The sequence below is a fragment of the Pavona decussata genome, unplaced genomic scaffold, assembly GCF_977016875.1.
Source record: "Pavona decussata unplaced genomic scaffold, jaPavDecu1.1 SCAFFOLD_193, whole genome shotgun sequence".
In the NCBI taxonomy this organism is placed as follows: domain Eukaryota; kingdom Metazoa; phylum Cnidaria; class Anthozoa; order Scleractinia; family Agariciidae; genus Pavona; species Pavona decussata.
The window spans coordinates 117,858-145,678 of record NW_028145602.1 but is presented as its reverse complement, the minus strand read 5'-3'; the positions used below and the strand labels follow the sequence as shown (position 1 = coordinate 145,678).

The 27,821-nt window shown below is 39.7% G+C and overlaps 2 protein-coding genes across 10 annotated transcripts in view; one reads left to right on the top strand and one right to left on the bottom strand.

Annotated features, from left to right (window-relative positions):
* LOC146461845 (uncharacterized) overlaps positions 1–17,607 on the top strand; it is a 23,821-nt gene extending 6,214 nt beyond the window's left edge. Inside the window, exons 1-16 of one of the 3 annotated variants that reach the window (XM_085086362.1) lie at positions 38–428; positions 3,495–4,371; positions 5,280–5,327; positions 5,848–6,000; positions 6,245–6,377; positions 6,481–6,566; positions 6,856–6,897; positions 7,037–7,149; positions 7,246–7,436; positions 9,015–9,320; positions 10,011–10,275; positions 10,864–11,068; positions 12,007–12,315; positions 13,183–13,223; positions 14,216–14,366; positions 14,849–17,607. In XM_085086362.1, the coding sequence (XP_084942488.1) occupies positions 3,562–4,371; positions 5,280–5,327; positions 5,848–6,000; positions 6,245–6,377; positions 6,481–6,566; positions 6,856–6,897; positions 7,037–7,149; positions 7,246–7,436; positions 9,015–9,320; positions 10,011–10,275; positions 10,864–11,068; positions 12,007–12,315; positions 13,183–13,223; positions 14,216–14,366; positions 14,849–15,295 (3,300 nt within the window). In that variant the 5' untranslated portion in view covers positions 38–428; positions 3,495–3,561 and the 3' untranslated portion in view covers positions 15,296–17,607. Of the gene's footprint in view, positions 1–37; positions 429–3,494; positions 4,372–5,279; positions 5,328–5,847; positions 6,001–6,244; positions 6,378–6,480; positions 6,567–6,855; positions 6,898–7,036; positions 7,150–7,245; positions 7,437–9,011; positions 9,321–10,010; positions 10,276–10,863; positions 11,069–12,006; positions 12,316–13,182; positions 13,224–14,215; positions 14,367–14,848 lie in introns of those variants that run through there. The other 2 variants (XM_085086359.1, XM_085086360.1) reach the window with 2 other exon arrangements.
* On the bottom strand, positions 15,436–27,821 carry LOC146461844 (octopamine receptor beta-2R-like). Of its 7 annotated transcripts, none has more exons than XR_014857301.1 (3): positions 24,768–25,086; positions 19,006–21,891; positions 15,436–18,780 (listed from the first exon to the last, which is right to left on the bottom strand). XR_014857301.1 is itself a non-coding variant. In XM_085086365.1 (3 exons), exon 3 carries the CDS (start codon positions 21,869–21,871, stop codon positions 20,777–20,779), a length of 1,095 nt encoding a protein of 364 aa, XP_084942491.1. In that variant the 5' UTR covers positions 21,872–21,891; positions 23,524–23,628; positions 25,162–25,185; the 3' UTR covers positions 19,853–20,776. The 7 variants fall into 7 exon arrangements, 6 of the variants coding, with proteins under 6 accessions (XP_084942491.1, XP_084942489.1, XP_084942490.1 ...); XM_085086365.1 differs by lacking the exons at positions 15,436–18,780; positions 24,768–25,086 and adding exons at positions 23,524–23,628; positions 25,162–25,185 and having other exon boundaries at positions 19,853–21,891; XM_085086363.1 differs by lacking the exon at positions 15,436–18,780 and adding an exon at positions 23,524–23,628 and having other exon boundaries at positions 19,853–21,891.

Below are 27,821 nucleotides of genomic sequence, written 5' to 3'. Positions count from 1 at the left end.
TTAAGGGTGACGTTATCCCCGGGGGGAGATACCGTCAGTTGCTTTATCCGGTCAATGGCGTATAACTATGAAACTGACGAGGCTCGCGAGTTCAGCCGCTAAATACGTCGACTCGAACAAGGATTTTCAAATGCGAGGAGCTCAGCTCATTCACAAGAGTTGAAAATTTCATCATACTTCCTTTGGAAGTGTTTAAGGACTCGATAACGACATCTTTTGTGTGTCTAACGCTTAAATTCCTCTTTCCTTGTGGAAACGAAACTGGACTTCCTTAGCTCTGAAGGATAATCGGACGCACAAGCACCGTTTTGCTGCGATTCATCGTAACTTTCCTGCTTTCTTGAAAAGCCTAATTAATTTTCTAAAGGCATTTATTTGTGCAGACAAGTATTCTCCAGTGTTGGATAGAGATTTTGTATATGTTTAAGGTGAGTTAAACGGAGCGCGAAGGGCTGTTTCATGATCAATCTTGCAGTCTTGGGAACGTGCAGAAACATGTAATTTTGCACTATGTTGTACGTGCTTCGAGGGTCGCTCGATCTCGTAGAGTTTTTTGTCGTTTCTGTATACTTTAGCGAATCCTAAGACTGTAAAATCGATCTTTTAATACGAAATTTAGAAAGAAATCGTCAAATCTGGTTGTGATGAAACTCGCAAATCATGTTGCTTTCTCGTGCGTAGTGTTGTGGTTTCTTTGTTGGGGCCTGTCAACTGTTCACGAATTTGAATAGAAACTATGCTGCTTACGTTATGCTGATGTTTCCAAAAGGAAGAGGGTTGCTTTCTACGTTGAAATGTTTTAAAAGTGAACACTTTATCCATGTGTTTGATTTATAATTTCAGGATAATCTGTAATTCACAGTACGAATGATTGATCATATTGAGCTTTGTTTTGCATTCGTGAAATTCGCACGACCCATTCAGAACACTCAAAAGAATTTCAATGCCTCCAACCCTTTCGCTAGTGTTTGTTTTGCGTCTTGGTGACTTGAACTGTCGGAAATTGTTTTGGACTGTTTAATAGTGAACCAATTTTTGATTTTGGTGTTATTTTTTTCCGTCAAGCTTCTGAGAAAGTTCAATATTTAAGTATGCTACAGGAAGTCTCGATTCTATGGTCGTTCTTATTAATGCAAATTCCAGCTGGGGTCACGAAATAGCTTGTTCGAGAAGCGATTGAACAAAGATCAGGTTTATTTAAAAGTTTTGCTCTAATCTTGAATGTATTCGGCTTTTTCGATGTAGAGTAAAGTGATGGATTCAACTTTGGAAGGCATCCGTCTTATTGAATGCCGTAATCTTGTTATAAACATTTAATATTATGGTTTACGTAACTGTCGCCAAGAAGTTGTGGTATTAATATTTTCTAAAGTATTTATCCTGTTTTCATCTCTTCAATACTCTAATGGCTTAATGTGGTATTGTAGGAGAAAAATCTATTGCCAACACAAGCGATAAAATTAGACTGTTGTGGCATGCAAGCCAAAGTTGGCTTTGAATGTTCAAATATATTGCAGTTGAATTGCTTTTCAACAGAAGGGTCAAAAATCTGTGAAAAGTAAGAAGTAGGCAAGTTTAAAGCAAATATCTTGTTTTTTAACTTTACACTGATCGCGCAAGAAATGGAGAATTTTAACAACAACAATTAGCTCAATTTCAGCATGCTTGAATCATCAAGAAGGAAAAAATATTGCATGACTTTTTTATTTGAAAATGTGGTTTTGACCGTTATCGCACTTTCCGACTGCAATGGGTTGAACCAATCACTGGTAAGAGGGAAATTTTTAAGAATCGCAGTTTTATTCCTTTTTTCACAGTGGTAGTGTACTTCTCATTCAGTTTTCTCAGAAACAACCACTGTGACATAAATAGCTCTTTTCTCATTTAGTTTTAGTTTTTGATCTAAAGATGCTTTCAGTTTATTTATGAGTTGTTCTCATGCAAGGCAGTGAGCTTTTTGCCAAGTAGGAAGGTGGATCACGAGGCAAATTCTTTTCTGCAAGGTTGACGACATATCATGTAAACAGGAAGTTGTTGATTGTTTGAAGTCTTTTGTACTGGGGCTCTTTGATTTTACAGAGAAGCAGCCTAAGTTTGGTATGTGATATTTAAATTGCCAGAATATTGAAGTTGTCTTGTAGTGAAAGTCAGAGGCTACAGTAAGATTTTGCAAAGAATTGAAAGAAACCTCTTTTGTTCAGTTTTGGCACAATGATATCTTGTTAGATTCTGACAATAAGCTGTTAATACTATCTCTAGAAATGAGGTGACTAGGTCAAATTCATTAAAACCTCAGTGTTCAGAATTTTAGCTTTAAGATACATGTAGAGGAACTGGGATTGTATTGAAATCATCAGATCTCTTAAGTGTAGAATATGTAACTGGGTTTCATGCATATTTTATCATAAAACCATGTAATGTTGAGCTTGAAATTTTCAAGGTTAGAAATGATCCTTTCACACGTTTAATGTTGAATTTGTTAGGTGTGCTGAAAATTTCTGATATTTAATTTCAAAGTGGTCTTCTTATGACAATACATGTAGAGTACGTAATTTGCTAGTTGAATCTTGTCCACAGTTTTCTTGTAGCTGCATGTTGCTCATGTGACGTCATGTGAAACACAGAATAATCTGGCGGCTATTTTTCCCAGAAACATGTTTGTGCAGCTTCTTGGAAAACACTTTCACTTTTGACGTGTAACTCTATGACCTTGGAGTGTGCTCTTGTAATAGTGATTTGTTTTGCAGAGTCATGATTCCTTTTTTAGTCTTAGTTGTTTACTGACACAAATGTAATTTTACAAGAGCTTTGATCATGAAAACTAAAACTGCTTTGTCATTAAGTTTCTTTCCATCCAAACACTGAGGGTTTTTTTATACAGTCCAGCTGGAAAGATCATAATAATTATTATTTGTGGCTTGCTAACATGTCTGTTCCTGCATTAATTTTCATTTGTAGGAGTTGTTTTTCAAACACTGTTTTTTAATCTGTGTTTTGTCCTTACTTGGTAGAAATTAATATTTTACTTGATGCTACAGCAGTATTACTTTGGCAGATACACTGTAGCAGAGAAACATACTTTAAATATTGAATGAATGATAACTTTATTTAAACACGGTTTTAAATAATATCACTATTACAATAATGAATAAAAATTCTCTATAACTGGTTTACATATTTACCGTGTGGGAGTACTGTTCAGCAAACCAACTAAAGAATTTACTGTACGTACTTCCTCGGGAAGATTGTTCCACAAACGAGCACCACTGTAACTAAACCTACGCTTTAGGTAGTCAGTTCTTGCTTTATTTAGTCTTCCAGTAGAATTTTTCTCCCACAGAAATTCACTTTTTTTATTGTAAGTGCTCATGAATCTTGCTGTTTTCTTTCTGAGTGATAACTTGTGTGCACAACTTTCTTCATATGACACGTGCTCATACGTGCTCCCCAGTGTAAGAAAGTTTTGTTTTATTATTTTTGTTATTCCTTTACAGGATACCCATGGTATTTAGCATCAGTTAATAACAACAAGACAGAAATCTACAATAGGTGAAATCAATTATGCCAATTCAAACCCCACAGTGGACGGAGTTCCTCCAATGTCCTATATGTACCAATGATTTTGATGGACACAGCAGGCAGCCAATCAGTCTGGGATGTGGCCACACAATGTGTGTTTCTTGCTTGTCAAAGCTGCATAGAACACGGTGTCCTTTTGACCAGACCGATTTTGTAACAGACATATCAAAGCTCCCTTACAACTACGCTTTGCTTCAGTTAGTTGGAGTAGAAGTTCCAGACGATCCACTCCCATCCATACAAAGCGTCCAGGACAATGAAGCTGACTATCGATCTTCAAAACGCGCCATTGAAGAGCTTGCATTGTTCTTGCAACCTGTTGCTGGTGGCGGTGCAAATGGACTGGTAAATGGAACTAGCAATGGAAACAGCTGTAATGGCGCTCTCAATGGAAATGGAAACAGTCTGCTTACAAGACCTATGCAGCGTAAGCTTGTCACTTTAGTAAACTCTCAGCTTGCAGAGGCCGATGGACGAACCAAGGCCATGCGTGCTGCGAGGAGCCTTGGAGAAAGGACTGTCACAGAGCTCATACTATTACATCAAAACCAAACACAGCTGTCAGCAAATTTGTGGGCTGCTGTGCGTAATCGTGGTTGTCAATTTTTAGGACCAGCAATGCAGGAAGACGCTTTAAAACTGATTTTGTTGGCTCTTGAGGGAGGTGAAGCTTTGTCTAGGAAAGTTTTAGTTCTGTTTGTGGTTCAGAAGCTGGAGCCACAGTTTCACCAGGCTTCAAAAACAAGTATCGGTCATGTCGTACAGTTACTTTACAGGGCATCCTGTTTTAAGGTGGGTAATCTGAAGCTTTAATTCCCAATATCACCATGCACAAAATTCTCATTACTGTTTTCTCTATATTTTTATGGTACTAGTTGGGAAAGTTTGTTTAAAAATCAAGGCAGTTCATCTTTGCTGATCATTCCCTTTATTCTCATGACCCATATGCTTGATCAAGTAGTAATATTGTTGGGAGAAATTACATGCAGATCACTATTTGGGCTTAAAGGGTTAAATACGGTTTTGTATGGGTAACCTGGAAAGTCCTGGAATTTTGTAATTTTGTTCTCCAGGCCTGGAGAATCATGGATTTCAATTGTAGGTCATGAAAAGTCATTGAAAATTCTGTTTATGGAGAAAAATGCACTAAGAAAGCATTCTTTTAGGGAATCGAAAAGGATTGGAAGATGAACAGTTAAAAAAAAAATTAATTTAAAAAAAGATTTTCATTCAGTACAAATAAACACTGGGCATTTTGACACTGATGCTTTGTCATGGAAAACTTGAAAAGGTCATGGAAAGTCATGGATTTTTAAAAGCCCAAATGAGTATGAACCCAGTGTAATAAGGAAACTACATGTAAGAGCTTGATTGGACTTGTAATGATTGGTTCAAACTCTTTTCAGAAATCCTGGTACGTGTATACGTGATCTATAGTTTAAAGCTGCCAAGTAGAGTCTTACAGAACTTTCCATATTCTGGTTAAGGTTTTGGACACTTATTGGTCACAGCTACACACAAGCAATATGTAGTCTTGATCTCTTACTTTAAATACACAGCTAAACATAGTGTAAAGGGTGGCCATTTACAAGAGGCTTCACTAACTTATTGTGCATCTGAAGACATGCTTTTGTACATGTTGTTGTACTTGTATAAAGTTTGTCAGTCATATTCAATGAGTTCATTTTAATCTTTTTCAGGTGGAAAAAAAGAACAATGAATCATCTTTGATGCAGCTTAAAGAGCAGGTAATGTATTAAACAGTCAATCATGACTTTTTTTTTCACTTTTGGTAAATGCTGATGCAGAGAATGAAGAAACAACTGTTTTATTTCATGAAATATGTGGGAAAAAAGAGCCTAGTCAATTGCAACTGTTGTATTACAGTCCATGCAATGGCGTGTGCTGTCTCAGTTACTTAGGCATGATGTCTACACTGTCCTATTAATGCTAAAATCATGCCTGCTGATAGTTAATCAGATTTGAGAATTTTGTTATATGATTATGATTAATAACTAAATCTTGAATTAGGACATTTACAAAGCCCTTCACAGCCACAGTATAGGCAAAATGCAATGCTTGTTTTGATGTCTATTTTGTCATAACAACATGTGCATGTAAAAAGAGAACCAGAGGACTTCTTGTACGTGTAGTTGCTGGTAACATCAATATTCTGGTGTTGTAAGGTCGACATTGTCAACATTAAGACACATTGCAATGGATTGCTACAAAAATAGTGATAATTATTAAATGCATTTTTTTCATTAGTTCCGTACGTATGATGCACTGCGGAAGGAGCATGATGCCCAGATTGTACAGATTGCAACGGAGGCAGGACTGCGCATTCTCCCAGACCAGTGGTCCTCACTGCTGTATGGAGACCTTGATCACAAGTCACACATGCAATCCATCATTGACAAGGTTTGTCGACAATTACAAGCCATCTAATACGACAATTTCTTTTGGGTGCAATACATCAAAGCCCATTTTCTTTGGGGTAAAATTTTCATGTATTTGTAGTTCTCAAATTCAGACTGTCATTTAGCATTGTCATCATCCTTCAGGTTTAAATGTCCAAACTTAATTAGTTTCAATTTGATTTCTCACAATTGTCTCGTATCACAGAAGCCCAGTTTATTCAATATAATTTTTTTTTACATTTCAGCTCCAGTCTCCAGCGTCATTTTCTCAGAGCATTCAGGAGTTGATAATTGCACTACAGAGGTCCGGGGATCCTGGTGACCTGTGCCAGATGCGCGACCAGTTTGAACTGCTTTCCCAGATCGATGCCTCACCAGGTAACTTGTGTGCAGTTTACGACTTGTCCTGGTCAAATAAAGAGTTTGAAAAATTATGATGTTTACTAACAACTGATTGTCTGTGTGGTTTACTCCTTCACAGAGGCAGCGTGTCCAGAGTGGAGTGAATTAGAGCAGGCCATGAGTGCGGTCCATTCGGTGGTTCATGGTCTCGTGAAGTTTTCAAAAGTAGGTGTAGTTTTATTGTGAAAGTAACATGATAGAAATGTGTTTTACTACCACCCTACAATATGTATTAATTAATGCCACCACGTCAATGTTACAGCTTCTTTTTGACACTCTTGTTTATGTAAACAATACATGAATGCATTTCGTTGGCAAAATAAACAAGTATTGCAAATAAATAAATAAATAAATAAATAGAGATGGTTTATTATCACTTACTTATACAGAATGAACTGTTTACAAATATCTAAGATAAAGGCACTGGTTTAATGAGTTTGTTTTCACATGTTAGGTGTATGGCAAAGGAATGAGGGGCTCCAGTGACCCACCCCAGGTTTGTATTGCCTGTGAATTCTGTTTCAATTTTTTCCCCACTGTTGTAAGAGTTTTTGAGAACCAGATGCTCATTATGGAACCTTTTTGTGGAACTTTTGAAAGCTGACTCATCTAATAATTTTTTATCTTCTCTTCAGCCTCACAACAACAACAACAAATTCAAAACTAGCATGTGTAGGGATCATTCACGAGGAGGGTGTCCCAGGGGAGCACATTGCACCTTTGCTCATTCTGAGGAGGAACTTGAGAGGCGAGTATCCTTACTTTACCTCTACAGCAGACTGCAAAATTTAACATAAAGTTCTGCTTCTATGAAATAAATCTTATGGTGTGCCTTTCTACTCAGGTTTGGCAAGAGACGACCTCGTGCACCCCGCCCTACAGCTATTCCTAGAGGACCAGGTGGTGTTGCGGCCCCAGATCAATACTCACCCCATGGCTCGCTAGAAAATGGCTGCGACTCAAGTCCAACAGCTACTCAGGCTCCTACCAACGGCATCAGTAGCTCAAGTAGATCCTCCCCACATTATGCTTCAGGTATAAGAGCACAAAATGAATGTTTTAGGACAATGCAGTAGCCTTCTGCCTTCTCAGTGAGATAGGCAGGTAAAGTTGTGCAGGAAGTTTACGTGGCTCGCATGCCTTGAACTTAACCTGGTTTCTGTAACATCAAGCAGTTACATGTAGGAGACTGTCTCTCTTTCTCCCTCCTTGGATGGGATGCTGGTCTGTTGTAGGGTTACTCCTTGCAGTGTGCTGCCACTATCTATTTACATACCTACAGCTATGAAGACATACAGCAGAGGCTACAGTATGCCCTGAACCAGACTCTCTGAATTGACATTTAATATGCTATCCATAACACTACTGTGCCTCTCCTAGTAAGTCTCAAATACTGGGACCTCAAATCACTTGCTTTCTTGAATGTAAACTGGTTTCCCTTGGAAACTATTAATGCTTTCTTGAATAGATATTTGTTGCCCTCGAGTTTTCAAGATACATGTAGTGGAGTGAACTGTATGTTTATTTGCATACAATGATACAGCGTATTGTGACCATTTTGAAGTTTTAAATTCAAACTCAACCAAATCTGATTGGAACCTCTTACATGTCAAAAGGCATGTGATAGGCTTCTGGCTTGCAATCTGTATTTTGGGACATGAGCTTACAGTATTTTATTGTAAGAACAATTTCCAGTGAGGCTGTGAAGTTTCCAACTTCTCTGATTGGTTTGTTAGCATGTTTAACAGCGTTATCCTCGTGTTTGAAAGATTGTATAATTATGTAGCCTTGGTGCAAGGGAGATATACATAAGTGGTGCCCTGTGAATTTTTATGGGTCAAATGTTTAACTCTATTTGCTTTTTTGCCTTGAGCAAATGAAGATCGCTCAGGATTTTGCCATAACAGTGACCAGTATAATAATAAATTACTAGAAATACGTGACTCGCAAAACCTCGCGAAGCTGGGGCTGGATGGAAAGCCCTCTTTACTCGTATTGTAGCATCAAATGAGGAGATTAAAAGGGGCATAGGATTTTTTTATTTATTTATTTTTTTTTATGAGCATGGTCTTTTCGTAGTCCCACAGGCTAGTTTGCCGTTGAAAATCTTTTTCTGACGCTGGACGTAATGTACAATGGGGGTGCAGTGCTGTCATGTTCGATGAATTTATTTCCCACGGAAAATTATTTTACCGCGGCCACAAAACGTGTAATTTCTTCAATGCAATCTTTCACAAAAAAGATTTCTAAAAGAAAGGGAAAAGATTCTGGAGAGATAGTTTTGTATCCAGTGAATATTAATGAACATTGCAGTTGAAATTTGATCATGCACACATATTTTTTCCGATGTATGCAAATTTTGCTCCAGACGACGCCAGACAGTCTGACATCATTCATACTTTGTTTTTCACTGGTGCCAGGCGACAGTGCAGACACCTTCAAAGATATATATAAACATACATATATATAAATATATTTTTCGCTCGAATTCGCGCGGCTTAGCTCCGCTCAGGCCGGCTCGGCCCGACAAATATATTAACCTCGCTACACTCTGGCCTTCGGTCCTCGCTTCGCAAGGAATTATTTATTTAGTTTTTTTTTATTGTTTAGCAGGTGAAATGCCGCAAACATCATCTGGGTATGGAGCCCCACCCCCAGTCAGCCGCAGAGACAGCCAGGATCAAATTCATGGGATGACACAGAGGATGAAGCAAATGACAATACAGTCCCAACAGCCCATTTACCAGAATGATGGCTATGGTGGCCCTCGCTCGCCGTATGATCATGTGCAGTCATCATATGTAGCCTCTTTGGGAAATGAGAGGGGAGGGTATTTCCAGACCTACTACACCCCGTCCACTGCACCCCCTGGGAATTCGTATTCCAATGTTGTGTCAAGGGGAAAGGATGGAACAGTCGGTAAGAAGTGCAGTGTATTGTTCTTTGTGTATTGTGCAGTTCCGGAAAATATCCATACTCCGCCCATGGAAGGCTTTTTGTTTTGTGCCTCCTTCCCCCCAGGAAATTCCTGTTTGGCTTCTGACATGTACTTTGCTTCTAAAATTTTGACTTTTAATACCCCCTCCCCCTGCATTCATGTTCTTTTTACAGTTATGCAATAAAAGAATAATTATATTGGTACTAACAGTATTTCCCATTGTCACCAGTATTCCTGAAAGTTGATACATAGCAAAGGCTAATAGTGTGTAATATAAAACTTAACCTGCTGTCAATTTTTGGTATTATTCACTATTGACAAATTTTGATACCTGATGTTGTAGTCTGTAGGAATGTCCTTATTGCGCCCTTTTGAAATTCCGTTGGATAAAAGCAGTCTCACGTCAAAACCTGCTAAAGCTGAGAGTCTGAAAAGGCAACTTTATTAGGCAAATGTTTTAGAAAGATCCAAATCAAATGTATATTCATGTTGATTCCTTTGTAGTTTTTCTGGAATACTGCTTCAGCCTTTGGCACAGCACAAGTTTCATTTAGTGACACTTCTTGTGGACACTTGACAAAGCTCAACTGTGGTGGCTATTGTAACTACATGTAAACATGTTCTTGACAAGGAAGTTGTTGGTTATTAATCTGTGATGTTTCATTTCCTAGGCATCATGACTCCACCTCGTAACTCGCCCTTGACTGTTCAGGGGGAAGGGATAAGTGCAGTGAATGGAATTAGTGAGATGAATGGGATGGCAAATGGAATGAATGGGATGGCAAATGGCCATGTGGATCACCATTACCCCCTGTACAATGGCAGGGCTATACGATCAAGGAGAGATGTGGCACCTTTACCCCCTGGAGCTGGCAGCTATCAAGCTTTTGATCATTCTTCATATGGCTATCCATCAGATCCCACGGGTTACTACAGGTAGAGTTCCAGTAGAAAATCCTAATGATGTACAGGGATGGTTGGCGCAGTGGTGAGAACACTCGCCTCTCATCATTGTGGCCCAGGTTTGATTCCTGGTGTGGACCCTGTATGTGGGTTGAGTTTGTTGTTGGTTCTTGTCCCCACTCCGGTACTCCAGATTTCCTCCCTCCACAAAAACTAACATTCCCAAATAATTCCAATTCCACCTGGAAACAGTGGATGAAAGAGCCGCTCTGTGGAAGCCGCGGAAATTCCCCATTCCCCATCCCACAAGTAGCATTTTATGATCTGAACTGAGTGTCAGAATAAGAGAGCTTTGTAGTGTTTGTATGTGGCTGGGACCATAACTTTGTGTCTGTTTAGGAGAGTTGTCTGCTTATGAGAAGTATTTTCTGGATGTTTGACTGAACAAATTTAACAACTTAATTAGCTACTCACACAATTTGAACTGATACTTTCTTCAGAAGTTACTGGAAACTCTGCAAAAGCTTAAATGTTTTGTGTGTGTGTGTGTCTTCAGCCTGTGGGAAGAAGTAAGGTTATCTCTTTATAAGCAATGCAACTTATTGTAACTTTTCCCTCTAGTCCTCAACCAGATTTTTACAACTCACACTATGCTGGGAGACCAACAATGTCATATGAACCTTTACACCAGAGTGCTATGAGTTATCATTATCGGCCGAGTTATGACCCTCGGGCTTACTATAATGCTCCTGAGGCCATTGGAAGAGGGATTTTACAGCCGCAGACAAGAAGTCCAGAAAGCTCTGCTAACCTGTATGATGAAAAGGTTGGTATCATGAGCTTGTTCAAACAATTTACCTCTTATGGAATGTGTATAATAGTTACAGGAGTGACGTCTTGGATTTGCATCTGAACCATACAAGTCATGTACTGTACTTTATGGCCTAATTAGCTGGGTACCAGACTTCAGAACCAGAGTTGGTAGTTTCAGATCTTGTTGTAAGCACCAACAAGGGTCGTTAACCTTTTCCAGCCTTACACATGCGCAATTTTCCAAAACGGCAAAGAAAAAGACAAGGCTCGTGTGTTATGTACCATTTAAAAGGTCTCGATGAGTGAAATTTGTTTCTCATGTTAAGATAACTGAATGAAGTCAGGTCTTTGACAGAAATGGTTTCAAAACGTCAAAATTAAAAACTACAAAATTTCACTGATCGTTACATGGGATAGGTCCACCCCCAAACTGTAGCTTAATTTGCAGTTTTTAATGCATAGAAAGTTCTGTCCAGGAGATACATGTATTGTCAGAGTCTGTAAGTGCATCAAATTAAAACATTTGAAAAATTGTAGAAGTGGTAAACCACATCATAGATACCAGGGGGTACCATTTCTTCTTTAAATGTGTAGATCTTTACAAGACCAGTTTGCTGGCAAATTTTCAATGCAATTGACCACTATTGACCCAGTTATGATTTGGGAACCCACTAGTGGGTCACTGGCAGGAAAGGGTCAACCCTATAAGGCCCATAATTGAAGTCTCTTGTGATGCAAACTGCAGGGGATGTGTCCCCCATTACGCCAAACAATGTGATCGTGTTGTTGTTTTGTCTGCCCATAGATTGATCTTAATCACATTTTAAACGTGGAATGGCGACATTGATGGTTGATATCCCATGGGCACTTAGCCAACAAAAACTCTGTAATTACATTATCCAATGATCCAGTTTTTAATAATAATTATTATACAATGTGGTATTTCCGCAGCACACTGATTCATCATCTCCTGGGAGCTGTGACCCTGCTGACTGGGATCCCCTTGAGATTGGTATGCCCAGCAGGAAGGACACCATACTGTCGAGTGCAAGCAGTGGGGTCAGCAGTGGCTCCCCACTCAGCCACTCTCCTGCTGCCAGCCAATCATCAAACTCTAGTTTGTCACCTAGGCAACAGTCCCCTGTGGGGTGGCAACATGGTGTCATCTGGGGAAACTTTGCAGATGACAACAGTGCTCTGCCCCCACCCCCAGGGATCACAGACACAGCACCAATATGGGGACCTCACCATGGAAATGAGGTAGGCTTGTTTGTAGAAAATGAGTCCTTAAAATTAAGAAGCCCTTTGGTGGCTTAATAGAGCTTAGTGCGTAATTCACTGCGATGATCACTTCTCACTTTCATTTACATACGCAGTTCATATATGAATCATTTCATTTACTTTACATCATTTCACTCCTCTCACGGGAAATGGGAACTCACAATTGACCTTGCTCCCAATGTGTGGCTTCATTTCTCAGTTGGTAGAGCATCGCACCGGTAACGTGAAGGTCACAGGTTTGAATCCCGTTGAAGCCTGAATTTTTTTCAGGCTTCTAATTTGCAATTGCATAAGTTGGAAAATTCACTCCGATGATCACTTCTCACTTTCAATAATATTGACATGGCTGAAACAGATGTTATTTTCTGGTTTGTAAAACTCAAATCACTTTTTTAACTGATGACCCCAAATCCCAGAAAATGGCATCTTAGTAAAGTGGAAAATTTAAAAATTTTCTCCAGGGGGAGGAGGGTAGTCCCTATGGGCTAGCACATTAATCTTTTATTGCTCAAAACTGGTGTATGATTTTCTTCCTGGATCTGCACGGTCTCCTGCTCAACACACTACATTGCTGATTATGGCTGCCAGTTGCACTTGCTAATGGACAATTTCTCACTGCTTTTTTGAGCCTTAACAAATATTACCAGTTTTCCTCATTATTAACCCATGCCGTATAAGGCTGTTTTAGTATGTGTTTTAACTTCATCACTAAGACATAATGGCCTTTGCCTGACTGATTGTCAATTGCTTCTGAGTTATCACCTGAACTACAGCAAACCTGAAATTCAGCAAACCTGTAGTGAAGCAATCAAGTAATATTTTATGATTCTGCCTGTCTCCATTTAGGTTCGCAAGCTCTGGCCACCATACTTGGATGACTTTTCCAGGTAAGAAAAAAGTCCTCTATAATGGCGGTACTGTTGTGTAATTCCAAAAGACACTTAAATTAGATGGGTGGTTATTGTGTCATGTGGTACATGTACCATTCATTCCTCTTCAATGCTTCATAGAACTGGTGTGAATCGCAGCCGTCTCATCTTGCAACATTAGGGACCTTAAGATCAGAGTGAGAGTACGAGATTGTGTGCGAATACGACTTTCAAATTTCAGAGTAATCACATCCTCAGAACTCTCACTAATTCCGGTAGTTTGCCAGCACATAAGGAGGGCCAAGAAACAAGATTGGTGCGACAACTACGCAGACTAGATTTGAAATGTCATACTCATACTCAATCTCGTACTTGTAGTAAAATCTGAAGGTTCCTATTCTCTCTCTGGAGAAAGTGACCAGGATTTCTTGTGCAGTGTGTAATTCACATTTCAGGGTTAATTTGATTTGAAGATTTACATGTTCACAATAGCTTGTTCTTGTATGGCACAGAAATGCTTAGGCCTTTTACTCTCATTGAGTGAATTTGCTGAATATCAGAAATCGAACATTTCATGCAAGTCAGTACCGCTCAGCACTTTGTAGTTTTGTCCACAGAAACTACCTTGAAGCAAATAACACAAAATGCTCAGTAGCAAAAACTTTACAACAGCACAAGTCACCCTCTTCAGGTTAACTGCAGTAGCTCATATGGGATGGGATAAATGAATGAATGAATGAATGAATGAATAAACAAATGGGAATTTCAGTGGAAATGTTGAGAGTGGCTCTTCTGTCCATTGTTTCCTGATGTAACTAAATCTGAAAATGTTGGTCTTTATGAAGGGAGTAAAACGCTCGGAGCAAGGGAGACAACTAGTAACAAACTCAACCCATCAACGCTTGGAATCAAACCCAAGCCACACTAGTGGGAGGCGAGTGCTCTCGCCACGGCACTATCCCTGTTATGTTAGATGCAAAAAGTGTTAAGTGTTTGTTTACATTTTTTAGGAAAGAAGACCAAATCAAGAAAGACGAGCAATATGCTCGGACTCTTCAAGAGTTGGAGCGTGGAAGCCCCTCGGAAGCAATACTTGGTAGTGAGCTGTCACAAACGCGTGAGACTGGAGACCAAGGGAATGAGCAGAGCTGGTTGGGACAGGTAAGATGTTTGACTGCTACATGTTCGAAAACTGCTTGTTTTATGCTGCAGTTTTGTGTGGTGACAACATCAATTTAGAATGTCAGAGTGGTGTTTCTAGCCCGCCATGGGTTAACTTCATCCCTATCTGAACAACTGTTGATACACTGTAGTACACCTTGATTCAACTGAATAGTCGTGATCATAAGGGGTTCCTCCACGGGATCAAAAGTAAGAAGCACTGTGTACAGCATAACGAAAAGTGTCACAGGAAAGTCCTGCTCAGTAGCTTTCATCTCAATGGTCACACCTCAGGGACTCATCCACAAACTCAAAAGTTAGAACCACCGTGTACAGGTTGATAAACATCAATGTTAGTTTTTGATCTCACTGCCCACGTTGGTTTTGACGAGTTTCAGTACGGTTTCACTCGATCCTGGATTCTCATGCGATTCTCGACTCCATCCTCTATACTCGATACTTATGCGATCCATTTCTTACAGGACGCCTCCCATCACGGCCTGACTATTGAGAGCCTCGAGAGCGAAGCTGAGAAAAAGAAGAGAACGAAAGAGGAACACAGGCGGCTGCTTCAGGAGCGTAGAAGCCTCCTGCAGCAGCAGGAAAGAGAAAAACAGGAAAGAGATGATCGTAAACTTGCCGAGGAACTGGCCTACAAGGACTTCAGGGCCGCGCGCCAGGCCGGTTTGTATCCTGATCCCAGGTGCATTATGAAGCCGTACCCCAGTGTGATCTCCCGCGGGGCCCCCATGGGGCTGGGAGGCTTCAGTAGCCAGACAGGAAGTGACATCTCTGGAGAGCTCGATGCATTCAGCGGGCTAAGCAGCTTCCGTGGCTCTTGTGCGTCCTCATTGGCTAATAATGATGAGGTCATCGATGCATCAAAGATGACATCAGGTTGCAGTGGGGACATCCGGGTGCAGGAGTAAAGTGACGTCACCACTGTTCATTAAGCAGTCTTGTGTAACTGATTATTGGTCAAAGCGTGTTTCTGTGTCCCATAGGCTAGATCAGGAAATCCAACCGAATGGTTAAGTACGGGGTTTTTTGTTTTAGGCGTTTTCTCGCGTTTGTTTTTTTTAACCGTGTGTTTGATTAGGGCCAGTCTGACTGGATGTGTTTGTCTTTCGTGTCACAATTTTTTTTTTTTTAAATTTTATTTTTAAAGTATCGGCCAGTGGTTTAGGCTTTCAATGAAAAATCCGTTCAGGTTTTTCAGCAAAATGAACGCTTCGGTCTTAAGGTGTTGTTTTGAGAAGGATCGTGTGAGATTTTTTTTTCTCTTTTGGCTTTTGGCTTCTCACGTCAAGGGAAACATGCCCTAGCTTTGTGTTGAGTTCGTGTTTAAGACGTGACATCGACACGGCTTGGTCATGAGGTGTGCACGTGATCAATATTAAATGGAGTGACGAGCATTAAGACAAAAACAAAGCGAAACATGACGCTCCATCGAGTCTTAATTTCTAAAAAAATTTTGTTTGATGTGAATCAATTTGACAAGTTGTTTGGCTATTGGCTGTTGTAATGTTAGCCATTTGTGGATTCTCTTGATAGAGTTTTACAAATTCGGGGGAAAAAAGTCAGTGAAAATGGAAATCATTTGTCATTTTTTTTTTTTGTGATGCGAGTTTTTCTCCTCGAAAGCCTCGCAGGTGCAAAAGTAGGAATTATGTAGTTCGAAGTCGTAAACAGTGAAAGCATATTTGCTATAGTGTTGAATAAGTTAAGGTATAAATTTTTGACGAAAGTTTTTCAAACGTTTTGTCGTTGAAGAATTTACTGGCCTCCAATCGAATTTGTGGTTTAGTCACTGTAACAGTAGTATGGCGTCTTCGTGTTTAGTTCTTTATTTGTTTGTCACGCAATGCTTCAGAAGCGTTGCGTGACGAAGGAAAGAACCTCGCGAAGGAGACCAGCAGCGGTATTCAATTTTGTAGGCGAAATATTTATGACTCTTCAACTGACCGAAGGCATTCGTTTGTTCTTTCAAGAATTATTAGCAATCTCGTGACTAACGTGGTTTTATATTGTTGTGATTTGACCACTTGACAATTTTTCGTGTCGTATTTAAGAATGGATGTGTTTCGTCTTTTTAGATAGAATTAGAATATTAAGCGAACAAGGCTGTAAAATAGAATTGTGAAGTTATATTTTTGGCTAGGTCAGCGATAAAGTCAAACAATGTTCAGTTGTCTTAACTTTAATTATGGTGATTTAATCAATTTATTTGTCTTACACATTGCATTTTCGTTAAGAACATTTTTTCAAGGTTGTCCAATTTTTGGCTTTGCTTTACGGTATTATCGCTTTGTTTTTCTTTGATGTTTTTATATTCGTGTTTGTCACTGTTTCAAGTTGTTGCAGCCGTTACCCGTATTTATAAACTTTAGTCAATGTTTTTTGTTGTTGTTGTCTGTTTTTTTTTTTTTTTCGGTGAAATTTAATTTTGTTAGAAATAGGATTTTAGCTTTATTCAATAGTTTACAAGAAAACATAATTTTTACTCAGGGTATATGTAACTCTTTGTCGTAAAGACCAAACCAATTATTTTGTAGTTATACGTAGAATACCATTGTTTTCTATTGGAGCATTTTAGATCAGAACAATCTTCCATCTAAAAATTAAGTGACCCGAAATGCTCAAATGCGTGTTCATATTTCATCAGCAGGGGTTTGAATTTTTTTTAATATTTAAGAAAAATAACTGAGTGCTGGCGTATATAAATGTCTCCGCTCTGTTCTGTGTGCATGAAGGGAGCGGGTTTTTTTTAATTCTAAGAGGCGATTTATAGGCGATATTTAGCCGATAAAAATGTGTAAAATATTACAATTCTACAGAGGTGAAAAGATCGAGAAATTTTGGCGCCAAAAAATAACTTGGCGCCACATGCCGCTTTTCGCGGCATTCCGTATTTGGGCAACTCGTCATTTGCTTTTCGGCGTTGGCTTTCATTTATCCGCAGGGAGGAGTGAGTGGTCGTTGTTTTGCAAGACAAGTCAATCTACGAGTGCGTTTGTCCCAACGAATTAATGAAAGCCAAACGACCTTGAAGCAGGAGATCTGTTGCGTGATGATATTCTTGATTTTAGTGCGTTAGGTAATGAAGGCGGCTGGAAATAGCACACTGAAAAAAAAAATGTAAACTCACGTTGTCATATCAGTATATTTTATTGTACAATAATTTGTATCTTGTAACTCCCAGTAAGAGGTTAATAAAATTGATGAGGATGTGAACAAGAAAGTCCGCTGTTTTGTCGAAACAAAGCAAACATTAAGGTTACTGATTTCCACGGCATGAAGATATACAGTCGAAGCTCTCCTTGCGACCATTCTTGTAAGCGACCAACACTAGCTACGACCAACATTGTGAAACCCCGTTCGAATTGTTACGTCAACTCTGTAATCAAAGTTCTCGAAAGCGACCGCGACCACTTTTAGGAATTACCAACTGGTCATTTCCTTTGTTTTTAAGCTCTCGTGAGCGACCACTCAAAGATTCTGATACGTATTACGGCAACTCTTAATAGAGTATACACTTCGTGACCACATTTACAGTAATATAGCACTGCCTAATAATGTTCGTAGATAAGATTTCGAATCTAAAATTGAAGATGATTTACGGTTGGATCAAGAGTGTTACCCTGAGACCGGGGTAGAAATCTTTATGCTTAAAGCTCTGGTTAGTGACCAGCTTCTATTGTTTTATCTTTTGGTCGCTTACGAGAGTGCATTCTCGTAAGCGACCAGCCCTAATTACGACCACTTTTTTCCAATTCCCGAGGTGGTCGCTTACAAGAGCTTTGACTGTAGGTGAACAGTGTTTACTTAGACCAACCATCGAACTCAGGAAACTTTTTTAAGGGAGAAGAGAAAAGCAAAGGCTAGGGTGTGGGGAGGGGGAGTGGGGATACTCCAAGATGCGTCACCGAAGGGAAGGTGGGAGACTAAAGAATTGGATAATAGGTCGAGGCGAGAGGAGACAAAATATGAACAGTAAAAAAACCTCGTGAACAGCCAAACACAGACAACTGATAACGTAGATGAGGTTACTAGTCATACAAGAGAACCCCTGTCGTACTGTCACTGTGTGTGGACCCAGGTCTCGCATCGCGAACGTTGACAGGGAAAGGTTCTAAAGAAGGAAATGTCGGTCATGTCCAGGCTAGGTCATATCGTTTGGCCTACTCCTTGCCATTATATAATCTTTTTGAACGACCTTGCCTGATTCTATTTCCACGGTTTTATTTGTCAAGTCATTAATTCCATACTCTAGACTTTTAACAAGGCATTCGTAAAATCAAAAAATGAGTTTTGACCAAAACTTAAATTAGCTTTTCCAATTCCAGAATTTTACCATACAACTGAGAGACGTACTTATTACATGTGGATCAGATTTTGCCATAACACAATACTTCTGCACATTCGAACGAGTTTCGTTTTTTCAGCCATTGGTATGCCTGAGATTCAAAAGTACTTCTTGGCTGTTTTACGTGGGAGGAGGCAGCCTTGATACAGGAGGAGGGGGGGGGGGGAGGGGGGGGTAAAAATCTGTCTTCCATATGCGAGGCTAATTACTCGGAGTGCCCTCAGGGCAGCCCGTGTCTAAATTCCGGTGGCGTTTCTTTTTCAACGTAGTCACAAATGTGCATGTTTCAGTTAATAACTCGTTGAACATGGATCAAATTCAGTTCTCTCCTGGAGGGGATATTTTTGTCTCCTATTGACCTTATTGTCTTTAACAAAAACAGTCCAATCAGAATCCCATATCTTGGTGTATGTCAGAAGGGAGCGGACATGAGTGTTTTTTTTACTATTGTGACGTCACGTACTCGTGATCTCTGGGCTGGAACTGAGAAGGCTTCTTTAGCGACCATATTATTTTTTTGAAATGTTTTAGATTGATGTAGCGGTACATCGAAAGGATAAGTTCTAAGAAGTACTCGACAGTTTAAATGATGGAGAATGGACAGCTCGCAGCGAAGAAATTTGTTATTGACAGGCCAGATTGTGTTTCGCAAAGGTCAAGCTTAAACTTAAAATATTACCTGCGCTGCAGACTTTGTCGAACTGATGCTTAAACGTTACTGGAAATCCACTTCATAAAAAAAAATTAAAGGTTTGATTGTCAATTTCTACTTAATTTCGTGTTCATTTAGGAACGCTTTTTGTCTGTTAATCTTTTTGTCTTCAACAATAACATTGTCTTCTGTCTTCTGAGTCAGATATGTAATCTGCCCCAGGTCATGAGGTTTTCCGAAAGCAATTTCCAGTATGATCTCGAATAATGTAGTAGACAAATGGGAAATATAAATAGCCCTGAATAGCGCGTGATTCAGATATGTATCTGCCCCTGTCATGACGTTTTCAGAAACAAAATTTGTGCGAAGCGTTCAATGGAAATAAATCAGGCACAACATCATGCGTAAATGCCAGTATAGGCATCGTGTAAAACGTATAACAAAGGGGGTAAATTTTGGTATGTTAACTACTAACTTTTATTACTACGGAATTCAAGCAATAACAATAGTACTAGACCTCCCGCCCAACAGTTGTCTTTAAAAAGACAAAGTACGTAACTTAACGTGAAAAAGACGCTAAGGGGGGAGGGGGGGGGGGTGGGCGGAACCTCTCCCCTCTCCTTCTTTTTTCTTTCCCTTTTTCTCGCTCCCCTTCCCGCCTCCGATTGCATCTTCTACGCAGGTTACTAGCTAGCTATAGCTATGATTTTACGGAAGAATATTTTTGCTTTTCGCACTGCAGTACAACTACTTGTCAATAGCGTGGAGTGTTAGTAATGCCTGACAGAATGGGGTAGTCTGACTGGTCTCCACAGTGCTCACCAAAAGGTCTTGGTACACCTTGTAAAAACTAGTGCAAAGAAGCATATCATATATTTATTTAGCACTCAGACATTTGTTGGTCTTGTTATCCTGGACGCAAATGCTGACAGTGATTGCAATGATTTATGTTGCCAGTCAAAATTGCTTGAGGGGAGGAGAGTACGTGACTCCATTGCACATGTACCAAGGCTCTGAGCTAGAATTGCAGTTCACAGAAAGCAAGGGGGAGAGGCTCTTTGCTAAGATTGCAGGGGGAGGGGAGTACGTGACTTCATTGCACATGTACGAAGCTCTCTGCTAGAATTGCAGCTCACAGAAAGCAAGGGGGAGAGGCTCTTTGCTAAGATTGCAGGGGAAGGGGAGTACGTGACTGCATTGCAAATGTACCAAGCTCTCTGCTAGAATTGCAGCTCACAGAGGAGCTTTAAGCAACTTGTAACTTTACTGATTTTACAGAAAGCGAACTGCTAGCGTGGTAAATTGCTTTGCTTGGCTTCCGAAGACGTCCTCCTTGACCAAGAAGCGCACGTGTGTCCGGGATGCCTGCGTCAGGTTGTGCTTCTTTCTTGTCTATTTTCGACACTTTATGCACTTTGTCAGTTCCTTCTTGATGTCCCTCTTGACCAGCCCGTAGACAAAGGGATTTAAAGCTGAGTGGGCCAGCAATAGCAACCATGACGTATTCATTGTAGTATCCAACTCTTCGCGGTGGGTTATTTCAACCACTTTAGTTAATCCAAATGACTCTTTGAAGTGGAGATAAGCGGCAAACAACCAACAGGCCACGAACGTGGCGATCACAATACCAAGAACGGTGATGGAGCGGTCGTGGTTCGGGTGACGCTGTTTGGGCTTCAGCGGCAAATTCCTCCCGCCGTCTGTGGAGCGCTCGATGTCAGAGTCGAGTCCAGAAACACTCAGTTTGTCTCCGTGTTGTGCGTCGTGTGGCGTGCGGATGTTGAAGTTCGTTGCGGTGAACTCTGTTTCTTTCATGGTGTCGCCATGGTCACTCATCATTGCCTCGGAGTAGTTGTAATCCACCTGGTCTTGTTGCCGTTTCTCGCGTTCTTTGTGCTTCTGTATGATACAGACAATGTGCAAATACGCCAGTGGTAATGCGAGACAAGGGAGCGCCATAAACAAAACTGTTTCAACAATTGTGAACACTTTCATGGCTGTCACGTGTTTTTCAGCGTCCTGAACCAAGTACGTGAAGTGAAGGAGAGCCACCACGAAGGGGACTGCCCAGCACACAATGATGGGAACTAAGTACTGCTTGACCGTGATAACAACAGGATAGGTCAAGGGGCGAGTCACTGACTTATAGCGGTCCCACGTCACCAAACAGAGACACAACAGTGAAGTATACACGAAGAATTCATACATAGCGAGTTGCGTTCGCCTGGAGCACTGCACCCAGTGCGTGCAGAGAAGTTCGGGTGGCGTTACAAACAGGCCAACGCACAGGTCGGCGAGATTCAAGGACATGACAAACCGGTTGGACAGGATGCGCCGAAGCTTGCGCCTCGTTATGAAGAGGAATATCAAAGGTGCGTTCCCAAGGATCGTGAAGAAGACCAAGAACATTCTCACCGTCCAGTACCAGCGGGCCACGGTGGGGTTGTACTGGTGAAAAGGTTGTGACTCGTTGGAATTCTGTGCCATTCAGATGTCTTGTTTAGGTCCTGAAACAAAGTAACATACTGGTATAAACCGAAATAAAATGGGGCTTAAATTAATACTGGTTAATATTTCAATTCGGGTCGCTAACCGTTCACTGTGATTGGGTACAAAAATACTAATAAAAATAGACGAGTGACTAGACTAGGATTATACATCTTAAAGTCTAAAAACCGTTCTCTGGCTAAAGAGTTTTTAAAATATAAAAAAAACTGCAGCCTTTGACGAAAAGTAAAAAGCTTTGGAAAGGTTATTATTGATTGCCTCACTGTGTCACTACCTAGAATGCTATATTTGTGTTCTTTATTTATCCATTTTAAAAGAAAAAAAAAAAACAATTCGATTCTAATTATGCCAGCGTACTAGTGGAAAACGAAACTGTGAAAAATGATATTGAATAGTTTCAAGAAAAAAAACTCCCGTACTTCAGGATTCTATTTTTGTTTGTTGAAGCAGCGAAACATTTGGAAAGAAGCGGGTTAAAATTAAAAAAAAAAAAAAAAAAAAAAACTCCCGTAAAAAAATATCTAGTAAAAGCTGTGGGTTTCAAAATTTTCATTTAAGTTGTAACTGACCAATATTGGGTTTTCTTACACAGGAATAGACAGCGAGCAGTCTCTCTTTTGCTCGAGAATTCGCGGGGAAGAACGCAACTAAGATATTCAAAACGGGAGAAATTCCGAAATTTTGTTTGTCGAATTGAACAGTATTTTTCTCCAAAGAACTGGTGATCGTCCTCGACATATAATAGAGTGTGTGCACGACGGCCATGTTGGAGGACCGAAACAATAAAATGATTTTCCTTTGGGAAATATATTCTATTTTTATGCAAATATCTGCTATTGTTTTAGTCCTCCAACATGGCCGCCGTGCACACACTCTATAGCGTGACTCTCGTTAGTTCTTCCAGGGAGAATTGTGAAGTCTATTTTCACAGTCAGGACAAGAACTTTCGCAAACAATATTTACATGCAATAAATAGCTATGAACAATGGCGGGAACGTTCATTCACAAAGTTCGTGCATTTAGCTCGACATTACGGAGTTACCCGGAGACTTGCCAATGACAGGTACCATGTTTCCATCGTTATCATTACAAAGAACTCGTAGAAAGAATAATAAATCATCCGTGGTGAAGAAACACACCCACAGTTGTAAACAACCGTCACCTTCGCCATCTTTTGCGCGGCAATCACCGCCAAAGAATTGTCTGACGGAATTGAAATGGCTAATGGAATAGAAAAGTTCTTCCGAAAAAGAGTACAGCTCGAGAGGGCTGACCGAAATTTTCGCAATGGGAATTTCGGAAATTCCATTCGATTCTTTAATTAATAATAAAAATAAGCGAGAAAATCCGACGTTTGGAAGCCATCACTCGGAAAATGGTACGCGCTATTTTGAAGAAATTCGAAGGACTAGGATAAAACTTGGTCCATTCCGTTTCAAACTGACTGGTCTGGCAGTACACGGCATTATTGACAAATGGATAGCGCCCTAAAATTTCTGCGTCTTGTGGAATGTTGAGTTAAAAAATCCGAACAGATCAAATTGTGTTACTTGTACAAGCCGCCCTTGTAAAGGCCACAAACCAATCTAGGAAAACAAACCACGGCATATTTAAAGTATTTTGAGCTGTACCTGTTATATTCTGGAGTTTATTATCTGATAAGTCCTTGTTCATCCAGTTTGTCGCTTCTGTGCAGTAGAGTTCAATTTTTAGAACGTCAGGTGAAGCCGAGACAACTATCGAAAATGAAAGTGTACAAGTTTGAATTTTTAAGGGAAATGAGACATGTTCAAAGTGTCCGGGATCTAATTGACAGCGCAAAATCGGTTTGATTCAAGCAAGTTAATTGTCATGGAAATTATCGCGTTGGTACTTTCGTTTAATTTTTCATCAGAAAAGAAAAAACAAAATTAAACTTTCACCGTCTTACATGCTCGTTATCACGTACAGCTGACATTAAAATCTCATTTCCAAGTGTAATTTAGGATTGACGCATGTCATGCACGTTGAATATTTTTTGGCATGGTGACTCAATAAAAAACTGTGACAGTTTAGCATTATTAAAACAGCCCAACGTCATGCGGTCGAAGGAACTAAAATTAGCGATTTCTTGCATTGAAAAACTAGGATTTCTAAGTGCTTTCAAGAGAAGAATATTATTTAACACGACTGACTTGAAAAGTCCAAGTAGCTTCAAAGCTCCTGCACGTTCTCCTAATAATTACTCATTTTAAATACAGTCATGTATTTCAGTAATTTTAAATATAACGATTGTAGACTATTTACAAAGCAGGAAAACTGCTTCTAAGAATGCAATTAATAACGACGAATACCTTGAATTTAACCCTAAAGAATGAGCATTGTGTTGTTGCGTTATCACAGAAAGCACTGACGCCTTTACTAGGCCGTATTTTCGCCAAAAAGTGAAGTTTCGGTCCGGCGCTACATCGAAATAGTACTCGTGCTTAGAATAAAAAATTATTACTGAGATGCCGCCGGGAATGTTATTGAGACTACTATATTTGAATTGAACGTAAAAATAAGGAATTTAAACGCCTGGCCCCAGTTGTTCAAAGGCCAGATAACTTTATCCAGTGGATAAGTCACTATCCAACAGTTTCAATCTGTGCAAAGATTTCAGTATTTCGTCGTGTACAAGCGAATATGCACACTCTAACCACAGTCTAGTTTAGGAGTGAACGAAAACCTTGGACAACGTTTGATGTGAAGCATATTTTAGACCCCGAATAGTGCCTTATCCAGCGGATAAAGTTATCCCGCCTTTGAACAACTGGGGCCTGATCATTACCTCGAGCCGACGAGCGTTTGCTATTACCGGTGTCTGGGAGAGAACGGTTGCCGCCGTCGAACTTACCTTGCTTTGTATAGAACTGCTGATTGTTTTACCGAACACTGTACAATGTTGAGCCACGCACTGGCTACCAGTTTTCAGACTAAGAAGAAAGTCTCCCCAATTTTCCGAAAAATATCGATGACCACTCTTCCGCTGATTTGTACGATAGCAATTAAGATTGTTTTTTTTTCTAATCTCACCATACATGAAACACGATGTTTTAAATTTTTTTTGGTGAGAAGTCTTCAAGGAAAGTTATTTGAGGGCAGCAACTCCGCGGCAAATGTTTTGAGCGTTGGCATCGCTGAGCTAGCCTAATGTTCCAATTTATCGTTGGCAAAAATCACGATAACCTCGGCGTCATATATGACGTGCGGTGGGTAAGAAAACGTCCGCAAACATTTGCCATACTTACCAGATAGGCAAGATGAAAAACAAGTCCAAGATAGCGATGATTTAACCGACGAAGTTATGACGTTGGACCGCTATTGTGATCCTAGGCGTGCGGTATACACCGTATAAATGTCATATTCAATGCAAACGAAACAGGTGCATGTGACAGTAGCGGATTATAATTTTTAAAAGGAACGTTATTAGGCTCAAGTCATCATTCAACTTGAATAAAAGCGTTGTCATGACTGAAAAGCGTTCATATTTCTCATCGAATTGCAAATGTATTTCTACTGAACAAAGGGCCAGTCATTGTTTTACAATGAGGAAATTCGCGGCTTTGTTTTTATGGGTTTTTCTCTGGATGAAATGCATTGAAAAATTCAAAGACGTTGATTCATTCAGCGTTTCTAACCACTTTGCGAGGGCTTTAATTTATTTCAAATGGTGTCTTTTGTTACACGTAACAAATCTTTGATGTGAACCTTTCATTTGTCTAGGTGTGTTATTATAGCAGTCTGGTTAAGTATAACTAAAAATAAAAATTAAACGTAAAGGTTTCAAGAATACTTCACAGAGAAAGCGATCAATACTCAGTCAGTATGAACTTTAATTTTCACCCGACTCGAAAGCGGCGGTTCTATTTAATGCACTACTCATGGCAAGACCGCAATTTACTGCTTCGGTTAATTGACCATCATTACTCAGCTAGTCGCCACAAAAATAAATTGAAGTTTGCTGGAAACAGTCGGTAACCATGCAATTGGAAAAGCAATCAAAGATATGAAGCTTAATGTTGCTCTTATTTAATGTCAGATTAGTTTTGGTGATTAAAAAGCGCGTTCGTTCTCAGGCCATTACGCGGGTGAATAAATAGTTGTTAGTATAATGACAAAGCTGCTTTGCTGCCAATGTATAGACTGAATATTGTCCTCGTTCTCGCACACATGGAACTGGCCCCGAGTCAAGATCCACATGATGTTAGCAAACATGTGAAGCTCAGTCTATGAGATTTTTATATTACTTCAGTAACCGAGGAAGAAATTTAAACGAAAAGGTTAAAGGCACAAATGGTCTAAAGAAGAAGTTCGTGCAACCAATCAAGTCACAGCATCTTGACCGCTCACAGAGCGGAATAATAAGAAAGGGAGTATATAGATTTGCGTCTGGTTCGACAAAGCGGATCAACTCACAGAAGACGCCGCAAATTCAACAGACGTCAGCTGCTCGCAAGTTTGATTAAAATTCTATCCTTTACAGACTCGCGCTCACTGTCATGAATGTAACGCAAGGTGGTTCTTTAAGAAAGCAACCTAATTATCACCGACATACCCAGTTTCGTCCCCACGAAAAACTGAATCTGCATGGCGATGTAGGGAACCTGCGACGCCAAATCCTTTGAAACAAATTATTGAAGGCACACTTGCTTTTCTTTTTAATTTTCTTTTAACACTAATGCTGTCCTTAATATGCAATCTTTGCCGAATAATTAATCCTTTTAATTTAACAGTCTTCTCACAAATGACGGGAAATGAATTCAAGGGGGAAAAAATAAATATAAAAAAAGAAAAAAAGAAAAATGCCTCGGGGCATCCACTTTGTTCCCTCACCAAGATAAATTTTAAGACGTCGCATTATGCATAGCTTCAAGTCTGTCAAATGTTTCGTTAATGCCTGTTATTTGAATAAGTAGAAAGTTCTAAGCAGCATATTTCGGCAGTCCAAGTTGGTTGAGTTGGTTGTAGACGATCAATAATGCATGTGTTGTCATTTATTTGTTTTTCAAGTTACACGGCTGTTCGCAATAATTAGAGCTCTCGAGCACACTTTCGATAAAAGACCGATGAACATTCGGTGATCTTCCAATCCTTTTTTCTGACTTTTTAAAAATCCGAAATTTCAACTTACCCAACGACTAAACAGCTCAACAGAAAAATCGCTAAAATAAAATATGCACTAAAGCCTTTGATTCAAGGCAGTGTTGATTTTTAGATTTTGTTTACAGCGCGACTGATTACAAAACCATAGCAAGCTACATGCTTACTTTTTCTATTAAAAGTCCGCTTTGCTTCTACAGAAAACAAAACAAAAATTATAATCGGAAGCGAAATTTCTATTTCCAGTTGACTTTTGAAAATAGTGGCACTTAAACCGGATCAGTTAAACATTGATGGGCCGTTTGGAGAAACAAAATTTTGAAACACTATGCATTTTTAATTTACTGGTGTATGTGATGTCTACATGCAAATCAAGTGTGTTATTGAGCTACTTATTTCCATACATTATCTTTCCTTCAATTATAAACAAAAACTTGAGTGTTCTCAGAGAAGAGCTTTAAACAGAAAATTCCCAAAAAATGGTCTTAATCTATGTGTTAGATTTAGTACGAATTTGCACTGAAGCATTTAACAAGTTTATGGCTATTTGGATCAAAGGGATTTGCCAGCCAATGGAAACTAATGCGAAGAACAAACTCTTGAATCACGCCTGGACTTTGCTCGAAAATGTTTATACGTCCCAAATGCATAGCTTTTTCTCGATCTTGGCTATTATGAATTTATTTAGCACCTTACCTTTTTAGTAGACACAAATCTTGGCTTCTCTAATTTTTGTTAGAAACCGAACACTCGCTTCCTGCTTGGCAAAGTGCTGTGTGAGTCACAATGTCGGGTTGTTGGTGTGGTA

Excerpts from the sequence above, each read along its gene's own strand:
- LOC146461844 (XM_085086366.1), bottom strand. The coding sequence starts at position 21,871 with ATGGCACAGAATTCCAACGAGTCACAACCTTTTCACCAGTACAACCCC.